This window comes from Anabas testudineus, chromosome 8, assembly GCF_900324465.2.
Source record: "Anabas testudineus chromosome 8, fAnaTes1.2, whole genome shotgun sequence".
Lineage (NCBI taxonomy): Eukaryota > Metazoa > Chordata > Actinopteri > Anabantiformes > Anabantidae > Anabas > Anabas testudineus.
In genome coordinates this window covers 8,854,773-8,867,757 of record NC_046617.1, presented here as the reverse complement: position 1 = coordinate 8,867,757, position 12,985 = coordinate 8,854,773, and the positions used below count along the sequence as shown (strand labels likewise).

The 12,985-nt window shown below is 41.6% G+C and overlaps 1 protein-coding gene across 7 annotated transcripts in view; it reads left to right on the top strand.

Annotated features, from left to right (window-relative positions):
* cdk12 (cyclin-dependent kinase 12) overlaps positions 1–12,985 on the top strand; it is a 35,571-nt gene that overhangs the window by 5,685 nt on the left and 16,901 nt on the right. For 3 of the 7 annotated variants that reach the window (XR_003298809.1, XR_003298810.1, XR_003298807.1), the window contains 9 exons: positions 798–987; positions 1,508–1,564; positions 2,307–2,408; positions 2,955–3,032; positions 3,110–3,226; positions 3,314–3,445; positions 3,582–3,805; positions 4,234–4,656; positions 6,135–6,668. Coding sequence is in view for 1 of the 7 variants with exons in the window: in XM_026360276.1 (XP_026216061.1) it covers positions 798–987; positions 1,508–1,564; positions 2,307–2,408; positions 2,955–3,032; positions 3,110–3,226; positions 3,314–3,445; positions 3,582–3,805; positions 4,234–4,656; positions 6,135–6,553 (1,742 nt within the window). In the remaining 6 variants the exon portion in view is untranslated. Of the gene's footprint in view, positions 1–797; positions 988–1,507; positions 1,565–2,306; positions 2,409–2,954; positions 3,033–3,109; positions 3,227–3,313; positions 3,446–3,581; positions 3,806–4,233; positions 4,657–6,134; positions 8,049–9,853; positions 10,213–12,985 lie in introns of those variants that run through there. The other 4 variants (XR_003298808.1, XR_003298811.1, XR_003298812.1 and 1 more) reach the window with 4 other exon arrangements.

Below are 12,985 nucleotides of genomic sequence, written 5' to 3'. Positions count from 1 at the left end.
GTGGCCTGGCACCCCCCACCTTATCTCCAGCCCCCAAGAGGAGTGAGCAAAGTATTGCAAGGTTTTAACGTGCACTCCTGGCTAACAGCTAGTTGGCCTATTTTGCATCTTTTTTCCAGGTACTGCTTTTTTTATTGGTCATAATATAAATTGCTTTCTCCTGCTCATAGGTGATCTTGAGCACCTTAAGTTTGTGAGCCAAACACATTGCATCATGATTGAGGTGTGAATCATATTGCATTGAACCAAAACTTCCTGCATATGTATCTTTAATGCATCTGGTCTCAGTGTATTGAGATGCATATAGTATTGGACTCGCACAAGAAATTCCCAACGCTAGTTTTGTGACTTTTAATTGCACTTTCTTCCTACAAATATAAGCCATATGGGAAAACACTTCATAATACAGAGATTCCCTGCCCGTTGCTGCACATTATTTATTTACAATTATTTTGGGTTGAGTATTTTGCCTCTTACCTTGTATCTGAAATATACAAGTATATATCTATATATAGATTTTAGATTTAAAAACAACTCATGTACAGTTAAAAATATCAAAACGAAATGTGACCCAGAACTTACTGTTCTTTGCACCAGTGTTTTTACATTGTTGGAGAACACCACAAAGGAAGAACTAAAAATGTAGGAGAGATGTAAGATTTAGGAAGCATTGAGCTCACTTTAAAAACATTGACAGATGCCAATGTATAACAACTAAAAACAGGAGTAGACTTTTCAGTGATTTATCTCTATACAGTTGCTTCTTATTTCTCAATACATATTACATCTGTTTTTAGGTGCATTTTACCTGGTGTTTGAATACATGGACCATGACCTGATGGGCTTGCTGGAGTCGGGCCTGGTCCAGTTCTCCCATGAGCATATCCGCAGCTTCATGCGCCAGCTGATGGAAGGCCTAGACTACTGCCATAAGAACAACTTCCTGCATAGAGACATCAAATGCTCCAACATACTGCTCAACAACAGGTAAAAAACAGAAGGCATGGCTTTAGGAAAGAAATATTGTAGTATCCTGAGCTGTAGTTCATTCGCTGTAGGGGCTGTAATTCACAGTTTTTAAACAGAAATAACTCAGGTGAATCTTGGTGCATCAGTATTGCTTACAGTTTACTTTTATCCATGTCTTTGTGTGTTTTTTTTATTACTGATGTAAACAATTAACAATCGGCAATAAAGCCGGAATAAGCTAAGACTGTGTGAATGTAGCTGCATGTCCTAAGTATTGTAAACTAAAAACCAAAAACAGATTTTATCCATGGAAATGGAAGTGTTTTAAGATATGCCACCAGCAATGCTAATTGCAGTTGTTTTATTTGCTGTACTATTAGGAGCACAGCATTTTCTCATAGGTGTTTCAGTAAAATACCAAAACAAAGATGCTACAAAAACATGTCGATTTTTCTGTGTAATGGAGTTATTGCATGTTCTGTCATGCTCTGTAGTGTTGCACCTAGTCACTAATCTTTATTGGTCTTTCTGTGTTCAGAGGTCAGATCAAACTGGCTGACTTTGGTTTGGCCCGGCTTTACAATTCAGAGGAAAGGTAAGCCAAGAGTGTTTGTCATCTTTGTGTTTGCTTATAAATGTGTGCAATACAACAATCCTCTAATAAATGCTGCCTCAACAGAGAGGATTATTTCTAGGTTTTGCGAGATTCTTCTACTGTGTCAATTTTCAACGTGAAATTTGTGGTGCTGTTGAATTGTTGTTCAACTGTAAACTAGTTTTCTAGCAACATCATCAACAAGTTCAAAATCTTCATCCGTGTGTGATATATTCTAAAGAGTGTGAATTTTATTCATAATAATATAAAGCAGTCAAATACCATGATGGTGCCTATTGTTTCATTGTCTATAACAATTTGTGTGAGAGGGCTTCTGTGCAGTGTAAGTGTAACCTGTTTGTTTAGTTGATATTTTTAGACATGCACAGGTAACTTCTCTCAATGCCTGGAGTTAACTTTGTACATAGGCTCATTTAGTGTTAGCCTACTGCTAATAGCTGTTATTTCTCTCTGAAATTAGCTTCTAGAGCTATGGTGTATGATTATTAAAAAAGGCTGCATACAGTACAAGGGTATGTGATTGAAATGAATAGATCAGATTTATATATATTATTGAATATGTTCAGAGTGACTAAAGAAGTAATTACAGTGAACTTGACTTCGACTTACCACTAGAGGGTACTGTCACTCTGTGAAATGTTTATGCTTGGTCACTGGGGCCTCTAGCGCTTCTTTGAACGTATGCTAAGTCTCACTGTCCTCACTCTTTCTCTGCCCCCAGTCGGCCTTACACTAATAAAGTAATCACACTATGGTATCGCCCTCCTGAACTCCTGCTGGGAGAAGAGAGGTACTCCCCAGCCATTGATGTTTGGAGCTGTGGGTAAGTATGACTCTGTCATGGCAGCACATTCATCTTTTTCTACATGTATTTTAGTTAATTTGGTAAACTGCCAAGGTAGATATAAATGTTGTGCATTGCGATGTCTTTAATAGAATGGGTAGAAAATCTGACTGCAGTAAAATAAATAAATAACAGATGTATTGGAGGTATATTTCATCCTGCACTGTAAGCAAATGTGTTGGCAACATTTAAAGCAGAGTAGATGTCTGAGCCTCTGTGGGCAATAATAGGCAAATCCAGCTCAGTCAGGTGTGAGAATATTTTCATTTTACGTGTGTTCTGCACTGCCAAATTTTAACTTGGTTGATGCCAGTTTTATGCAGATTGTTTCTACACTCCTCTTTTGTATTCATACACACTTTTTTGTCTTTGTCTCTGACTCCTCGTGTCAGATATTCACACTTTGAAGTAGTGGTTTAATCTTATTTTACACTTTATGATGTTATGATGATGCTATTATATGATGTATACTCCTGGCAGGCTCTATTTTCTCAATACCTCTACCCATTTTCTGTCATGTCTCAGGTGTATTCTGGGAGAGCTCTTTACAAAGAAGCCCATCTTTCAAGCTAACCAGGAGCTTTTGCAGCTGGAGCTCATCAGGTAGGTGACCTTCCCTGAACTTGTCATAATAATTCCTATTTCTTTACCACTAACCTTAAATCTGTCTTTTTCTTCAGCCGTTTGTGTGGGAGCCCTTGTCCTGCTGCCTGGCCTGATGTCATTAAACTTCCCCTTTTCAACACCATGAAACCCAAGAAACAGTACAGACGGCGACTACGCGAGGAGTTTGCATTGTATGTGGCCATGTTGTGCTTCGCCAAAGTAGCTGTGTAACTGTTTGTCTCTTCCTGCAGTTGAAATATCTCTCCTCCTCTGCACAGTTTACCTACTCCTGCCCTGGACTTGCTGGACCGAATGCTGACCCTTGACCCTGCAAGACGTTGCACATCAGAGCACGCGCTCAACAGCGACTTTCTCTCTGACGTGGAACCCAGCAAGATGCCACCTCCGGAGTCAGTATCTGATGGCCTCTGTCTTCACATTATGACAATGTTAAACACTTTAATAGAGTCCATCATAACATTCTTTCATTAATCTGTATTCTGTCAGATATGTATTTTATTATTTTTCTGCCCACTCTGCCTCCAGCCTTCCTCACCATCAAGACTGCCATGAGTTGTGGAGTAAAAAGAGACGGCGTGCACGTCAGAGTGGGCTGCCCGAAGATGTGCCTGTGCCCAAAGTGCCCCGTAAAGATGTGACAGGAACATCTAGTGGAGAGAACAGTCGGTCTCAGGCCAGCCCGGCTGGTGCCCCGCCGCCTCCACCTCCAAAACCACCCTCCACAGCCAACTTAGAGAGTGAGTTGTCAGGTAACACCCACCTCTCACAAGTATTTTACCAGAAACACTCTTGGATATCCTTTTTATTTAATGTTTCAGTATTTTGCTTGTTCATTTAAAAGTGCAGATTTGAGAGATAATCAAAACAGGAAGTGTCCAGATTACTTTCATAGTACAAGTACTGTGCTTTTTTATTTTGTGGTAGGGACAGTTTACACCTTATTAAGTAGCAACAGAAGAGAGATGGCAGGAAATGCAAGCAAGAAGGATGGAGAATGACATGCAACAAAGGTGCCTTGCCTAGAGTAAAATTTTCTTTAATGGTTGTGTTCCAGTTAACCTATAGTTGGCCTGCTTGCAAAAAGAAAGTCATTTAAAATAAATACTTCTGGACCTTTCTGTTTACGCTGTATTGCTTTTTCATAGTTTGAATTCTGGTTTTGTGGATGTGTGTTCAGGCCTGGGAGCTGCTGCAGAGCAGTTGAACCAGACTGAGATGGCAGTGCTGCTGAAACTCCTTCAGGGACAGACAGAACTCAGCCTGCCTCAGGTGGCCCAGATCCTCAACCTCTCCAATTCAGAGACTCTCAGCCAATCGTTGTCTGCCCTCAGCGAGGCCTCTGACCACCAGGGGGCTCAGGAGGACCAGACCCAGTCTGGTGCCAGGTCCCAGCCACCAGAGCCACCTCCTGAACCCCAAGAGCTCTCGCCCACATCCGCAGATCCGTCACTCAGCCAGGAAGACCAGGCCAACCTGCTGGCTCTCATTTTGGGCCACATCATCAAGTCTCAAACAGAGGAGCAAGGCGATGAGAGCAATGGCATCCAATCAGAGGAGGCCTTAACGCGCGGTTCGTCCGCCTCTACTACTGACCGCAAGGGCAAGTCTGGGTTTAGTCTTTAGTGGGAGGTGAAAAGAAGTGGAACCAGAGTCAGTTGGAATTTACTGGGGAGTGCGAGAATAAGGAGAGCAGGGCAGAGAACAAACAGATGCTGACTGAGGCTTGGTACTCAAAGATTCCTATATACTCTAGCAAAGTAATTACATTTTAGACTACCCAATGAAATCAGCAAAAATGAAAACTTAACCAAATGAATCGGGCTGTTAGAGCTGTCTTGCGTCCCCCACCCCTACTTTTATCCCTGAAACCACATAATCACCTTTTACCATCTGCAAAAATGCTTGGTGCACATGGACATCTCTTACCGGTCTACGAAATAAACCAAAAGAAAGTGTAGTGTTCTTCATTTGAGTGAAAGGTTCCCACTGTATTGTTCCCTTCCATGTGTCTCCCTCTTCTTTCTTTCTCACAGTCTCAGTTTCTGTGTCTGTCCCACTTCCACATGTTTTTTTCCTCCCGCACTTCATTTTCATTATAAAACTCTCATGGATAAAGGTTTCATGGATTCTTCACTGGAAGCAGTGTTGCTTTAAGCAGTCTGTAATGTCAGCCTTTTTATGAAGCAAGTCTAATAAATTATCAAGTGAAAATAAATGTTTGAATCTTTAGACTTCACCTGCATGTGTTACTTTCAACTTTGGTTTGTCACTTTTTTTTTTTTTTTTAAACTGTTCACTCTGACTTAGATGCTAGATTAAATGTGATTAGCAAGATGAATAAAACTGTTGAGGATGCTGCTGACACTGGAATAACAGTCCTGCTTTAATCTGGTAATTTTTCTCATCTGAAACCCTACAGCCTTGGTCCACTTTAGACTAGGGGTGTGAGTTTAGGGGGTGAAAAAACCCCCCATCTGGTTTAGTCCTGTCCTTGAAAATATAGAAACATCTCCTACATAAGTCGCCCTTCTTGTTCATCCAGCTGTGCGTCACGTTCCCACATTTTTCTTTTCTTTTAGTACAGTTTTTTGAGGTGGGGGGGACAAATACATGTTGTGGATTCAAGAATGCATTTTCTGCCTGGTGAAGTTTTACATCTGTACAGTGAAAAATGTTAATGCTTTACTGTATTTAATAAACATTGATTGATAACTAGTCACTTTAAAATAAGTATTTTTTCAATTTCTAAAAACCGAGAAGCACTTTACTGAATAGGTCTTTGGTAACATATTTTATGTAGCCAAATATAGCACAGTGACTAGGATTACAAAGTCAAGATTGCTTACTTCACAGAAGTATTTAGGCCCTTACAGCTGTACTAAATATACTTCATGTGAAGGAGCAGTTAAGAGTACTCTACCCTCCCTCTTGTGGTGAAGGTAGGAATATCAGTGTGACATTTCACCTAGATAATGACAAATAGGGTTCAGGGTTACTACGTAGATATTATGTAAAATGTACCTTGTTATTTACCTTGATACCTAATGTGTTGTCCTGTCTCCTGTTTGGCTGCTTCAGATGGTGCAATATCAAAAAGGAAACAGCCCGGGGCCAACCAGGTGCCTCCATCTAGCAAGCAGCGTCCACCCTCTCCACCTGGGCCACCTCCATCTGCTCTTCTACTTGGAAATGCTCAGCAGGCTGGGTCAGAAACCCAACCTAGCCAGGACATCAGCCCTGCCGTGGCAGCTGCCTTGCTCCAGCTCATCTCTCAGCAGGACACGGATGCTGGGGGCTCTCAGCGCAGCAAGAATCCCTCTCCAGCTATAGATGCTCCGGCCCGGGGACAGCCTCCACCTCCATGGGTTGCAGATTCGTCACCTAAACCTTCGGCTGCAGCTGAGTCCCCAGCAGGACTGGTGACTACTGCTCCTACCACTACAGCACAGTTCCCAAAGGACCAGGACCTCCGCTTTTCCCATGGAGCTGCCCGCTGATCGCCAGTCCCCTCGTGAGACACACCTGGATATCTTGGGATGGTGCCAGCAGTCCTGGCCTGAAGGGAAAGGCAGAGGGACACCTACAGATTATGACTCACTGGACCATGAGCAGGTAGTGAAAGCTGAATCAAATGTTTTGAAAATGAATGTCTGACAGAAAGAGATTAAAGGGCCTTTTCAGGTGTGGTCATGACCATTTTAGTGGGAGCATTTTGACCTGGGCTTAGTCTGACCTTCAACAATCCAAGTAGTGACTGTAACCACTGCAGTCCCTTGGTCTTTTCTTCTCTACAGAAGGTCTCGACTTGAATCAGGTTTAGCTTCCAAGTTGAGTGCCATGTAGTTGACACTCAACTTTGTAAGCAGCCACGACCTCCTTTTCCCAACAAAACAAATGATTGTCATTTGAACGAAGGCCGTCAGTGTTGTGAAGACGAGTTATTGTCCTCTACTCTGTGATAAGCTGAAGCTAAATGACTGTGTATGGGTAGATTGGAGTCAATGATCACCATGAAAAGAACACTGGAGGACCTTGAGTTTCCTGTTGAAGCTAATATGCTAGCTAGCTCCTCTGCTTTCAGCCTGTGGCTCCTCTGTAACCCAGTAACTCCTCAATGATCTCAGCCTATTCGGGATGTGTTGGTTAAGTTTATGCTTTGGATGGCACCTACAACAGTGTACATCTGCAAGACTGCTTTTTTTTTCTTCTTTTTTCTTTAATTTTAGCCAAAGTCTGTCTCATGATATATTCCAGCTGTCATCAATCCAACTGAACTGCAGTGTGTTCATACCCCACCTAACGTTTTTCCTACATTTACATTCAGTAAACCTACATGTCGTAACAAGCCTAAGACTATAGTACCTATGTTCTTGTCTCAAAAATGGATTAAACCACCGCATTACACTGATCGGCTGCAACATTAAACTTTAATGTTATGGTGTACATTGGTCAGCGTGAAAAAATTGAATGCTGGCAAAGCTTAATGGGCATCAGAACACACAGTTCATCAGTGTGCTGCATATGGGACTGCATGGCTGCAGACTTAGAGTGCCCAAGCTGACCTCTGTGTACCACAACATTAAAACCACATGGCTTTAATGTTGTGGCTCAAGTGCTTCATAATACACAGACTACTAGACTACACAGATATTTAAAGCTAGAAGCATATACAAACACACAAACAGACCTTTCCAGGTTTTTCCTGGTGGACTCTGAAAGCCTTGTCTAATACGTCTGCCCCTCGCCTCCCTGCCAACTCGTGAAACGAAAGCTTTTTCTTTTTTTGGTGCAGTTATTTTCTACATGAAGAAAATGATACGTGTTGGAGAAAACAAAAAAAAAAAAAACAGTGGTCCATGATTCCATTTTTTTGCTTCGGAAAACGAAAGGGAGGAGGAAATGGTTTGATGTGTCTGTAAAAAGAAAAAAAATATTTTGTAATATGTGTTTTCTTGGTTCAGTTTATTAAAGGAAGTTATGCGACCAGTTGAATTGTCTCTGAACGTTTTTCTAAATATCGGCCACTAGATGGTAGACATTCACTCACGCTGCACCTCAAGGTACAGGAAGTCCACACGGTTAGGCCTCAGCTAGGCCTGATTAAAGTAGAGGACTACAGTTTAAACCAAGTTAGATGTAATTTAATAAATTTTTTATTACTTTTCTGATAACTTGTAGAAGCTCATTTTCAGTTTATAGCTTACTTGGACTTGGCTAGATGTTACAAGCAAAGCACAATTGATCATGGTGACATAGGTGTGACTAAAGACGCGTAACTTGTATCCGCCAAAATGAAACAAAACACAAATTGTGCACAGTTACATCTTTAACATGGAAACAATTTTGGGCTAATTTGTTTTAGATTTTCGTCAGTTTCATTGAGTATGGTTTTTTGCATGCTTATGAAGATGACTCAAAATTCAATAATTATTTGTGATCTACAATCTGTTGCATGTCAGATTTCTATTTTAACAGCTGCATAGTTAGGTGCTGTCATAGCTGGAGATGAACAGTATTGTTGCGGTCAGATATTTGCAGCAGTTTAGTTTAATGGTTGCAGTACTGTAGGTGTTGTAACCAGTTATTTCCTATATACAGCTGAGAATGTTTAGTGTGAACATTTGATCAAGCCAGACAATGATATCAAGTGGTCCCATATGGATTAGTATGATTCATGTGTTTATTTATATGATTTTTTTCACCACTTAAGTTGATCTCTTTATGAAGATCCTGACAGGCAGACAAGGATCATAAACTGCAGATTGGCATAGACTGAAAGAGGCGATGTTCATGCAGACTGCCTGTGTGTGTTCGTGTGTGTGTGCTTGCACGCTTGCACGTGTGTTTGCACGCTTGCACGTGTGTTTGCTTCTGTGTGTGCTAGGATTGGCCTTGTGCATACCCAGACCAGTTCCTCACTTGGCAGGCTTACAGAGCCGCTTACCCCTCTGGCCCACCAAGCAGCTGAGCCCTCTGGGTGAGAGATCCTTTCAGAGTGGAGGCAGTAGGAGGCTCACCTGCCCTCTAGCACAGGCCCAGTGTGAGTGAGATGAGATGCTGCTCTGTGTGTGTGAGAGTGTGTGTATGTATGTTTCTGTCTGATGCTTTCACCCACTGGGACTCCAAATAATAGTGAATGTGCCCGCAGGGAGTTTCCACCAGAGAAGTAGTGGGTAATGCCAGTGCCAAGTCACAGAGACGAGACGAATAAATCAGGCCTGAGAAGTGAGGAGAGGGAGGTGCATTAGGCTGTGCCATCAATCAGAAAGGCACCTTATGGGGAATGCCCACAAATGTGCCATGCTGCCAGTCTGAAGCACGTAGTCGCCATGGCAGAGACGAGCGACAGCGGCATTCAAAATGGAACCTCCATTTTGGATGCCGCCGCTTCACTATCAGCTACAGTGTTTTTGGTGGACGTCCAGACAAATAGTGAATTGATTGACAGCTCATTTCAGTCAATTCATGCCAAATTTTATTCATGAAAAGTGCTATTTTCTATCACTGTTTCCTCAGTCTCTGTGCAAGCTGATTATTCAACCACTAATTCGGAAACATACTTATTACTTACTTTTTATGAGAAGTCTGGCAACCTTGAGCAAATAGTAGATCTCTCAGATGTTGTGTACAACAAATCCAGATCTCACCTCACTTATCTGCCCAGCTAGGCCATGAATGAATTGGGTTAAAGCAGTAAAACTGGATAGTGACCTTTCACACACTGGTTTCAATCTCAAACTTTCTTCGACACAGTTTTTATTTATTTAGTTATTGTTTGTTTGTTTTGTGTTTCACAGGGAACAATGTAGGGATTTATCTAAAATGCCTGGCAGATCAGTCAGTTTCAACTGGCACTACATTTTAATTTGGCAGCGAACTCCGTGAGGATGCAAAAAGAAGAAGAAGGAAAACTGTGATGAAGCAGATGAGATTGATGGACAATCAAGGAGGGCAAGCATCAAGTGGCTCATGAGGGGAAATGTAAGATATTTAATCCAGCATTTTAATTTCCAGTGTGAGGAAACACGAGTCAACCACACATGGAAGGATATTTTGCTCATTTATGCAGTATGCAGATAAGCCGTTAACACTCATCAGTTTAGATTTAGATTTAATAATGCCAAGACCATGTTAACATTCAAAGGTGCACAGATTGAGTTTGAGATGAGACTGACGGAGGCTTCTGCAGACAAACTACAGATTCTGAAGCTGAAATAATCCATAAACTCACTTATTTGTCTTTTCTCTTAATTTTTGATCAGTTTCTCTGGATAAATGTAAAATATATGGTTTAATTGAGTTTTCATAACAAGTCATACATCTCCTGCTGGAAATTACTTAATATAATAATAAGTAATTAATTTTACTACGTGTGCCCATCTTTCTACCAGCCTGTGTTTGTGTGTGTGTGTGTGTAGCAATGAATGTGCATAAATTTTGTGCTTGCGTGCGTGGTAGGTAAATCTGGACCACTGTTCTCTCTGTGAACCATCTTATGGTTTGATGATGAGAGTTTGATAACTGAGGCTGTTTGATCAGCGACTATCTGTAAACTCATAGAAGGGATACAAGGAGTCCCTCAGTCGCACGTCTAATTCAGAGTGATCGCAAAAACTAGAAAATGAAACTGAACATGTGAAGAGCTGTACCAACTTATACAAAAAGAAAATCATGCTTTTTTCCCCTGAATATTTACACCCATTCACCTTTATAGTTGTAGGTCATAAAAAAATTAATCATGAATGCATCTTGGGTAGTTCAGCAAATTGTGCTGTCTTCATCAGATCCCTTCTTTGTCTTATATCAAACACAATTTAATGTCAGTCATTTAGTTTATGGCTACATCTTTATTTATGTGATATTTGGCAAATTGATTGACTTTATCCCGGCAGTGATGTATGCTTTACTGCTGCAACAGCATGCTTTATTGATGCCATAACACCATCTACATTTCTTCTCAGTTTATAGTTTTGTGGGAAATTGCTGTTACACACACTCGTTATTTCTTGATGGATCAGCAGCAGCAGTGACGCCAAACAAAGAGTTTTTAGGAGGCCATGGAACTAGCCAGACGATTCAGATGTTTGCTGATTTTATATAAAGTACCTTGTACTAGTTCATGAAACTATAATAAACTCTCCTTTGGTATAAATTCCCACACTGAAGTGTTTGCTGTATCTCCACTACAGCCAAAGACACATTACCCTCTCCACACGATGCTGCACTTCTGCAAACCAATGTACTTCGAAAGGTCTCAGCATCTCATTACTAAGTGAATTGGAAGAACTTCATGAGCAGGGCAAAATTTCTCTCTCTCTCTCTCTCACTCTCTCTCTGTGTTGATACTGCCGCTTTAAGGGCAGAGGAGCTGCTGGGAAAGCAGTCAGCCTGGGTGGTGGAGGAGGAGGGTGCTGGTGGTGATGGGGGGGGGGGGGGGGGGGACGGGCCCTGCAGGACCATTTGTGCTGAAGCTCATTTGCGCAGCGACACTTAATTGGCTACAACAATTAATTAATGTGTTGGAAAGTTGGCACAAAAAGTTCATTTAAGAGGGTTTTAATAAGCAATTAGTGGAAAAGCAGCAAAGAGGGGGAATTACTGGAGAGGAAAGAGAAAAGCAGCGATGGAGTGAACGTCTGGCCCCTAGTAGTGCGGGTGCCCTACTGTAACTGGGTGCAGAGCTTTGTTTCCTTCACTGACCCTTTGGTTTTGAAGAACTGATGAATGATTAGGCTTCATTATAATGCCATTATGTGTCATTCTCAGGATCTTACTGCTGTTTTAAGTGGGCTTGAAACCCATGATGCCCTAATACTGTATACATATCAACCCTGGTGGCCCCTGCTGCCCCTCCCTTTCCTAGAGCTTGTCCCAGCGCCCAGTGTAAAATATCGCATGACTAATGAGTGGAGCAGGTTGGAATCCTGGGGAAGATGTCCTTGGAAGACGAATGCATTTTCAGCAGAATAATTAACTTAATTAACAAATTCACATGCATATTCATCAGCCTATTAATGTCTGCTCCGCGCTGCTTGATGAGCAATGCAATAATAACCGTTTCATTTGCATATTTGCGTTCACACTCACACCCTTCTCCAAATAATTAAAAAAAAAAAAAAAAAAAAAAAAAAAAAAGGCACAGAGTGAAGGAAACTCAAAAGACGAGCAAGTCACTCTGTCTCACGCTGCGTCTTGCAAGTTCCATCCACCTGCAGCACACGCACAGTTGCACACAGATATCCATCTCTGGAGTGCGCTTCCATCTTTGCTCTTGAGCTGCTGCGTGCCAGTTTCACTTAAACGAGACTGTGTGTGACACTCTCAGCTCCTGCACCTCAAGCCTCTCTCCGAAAATCACTGCAACTCCCTTTCTGCTTCCTCTTTCACTGCTGCGTCTCTCCTTCCTGTTTGCATCTCGCAGTCAGTCCTCCTGTTATTTATCAGTCTTTAATTAATTAATTTCTTGCTTTTGAAGTTTGGCTCATCTGCCTGTCAGTGTAATCATGTGTGTTTTGTTTGACAATTTGTATGTGTGCGTTAATATGCTGTTTTAAAACTATAAGGAGCAGCAAGTAGATATCAGAATAAACAAATAACTGTAATTTATGTTTGTTTTTAAGGGCTCATCATGTGTGTGTTTTCTTTCATGATGGATATATTCTGAGTAGCAGGGATGATGTCTCTGTGTCTCTCAGCTACTGTCTGTGATGAAATGTGAGCATGGGAGGCTGCACGCATCTTTCATCACTAACTATTTGTGTTGATCTCTTTTCATTTTAACTTGTACTGTGTCACTGATGGTATGTGTTTGTGAGCTCCTCTCCAGTATATTCAGATGACAGCGATGTGAAAGAGAAATGTGTGTGATGCATTTAAACTGGACATGGGGTGAACGTGTGGGTGTCTTTCATTGCCTATTTGAGGGGAGC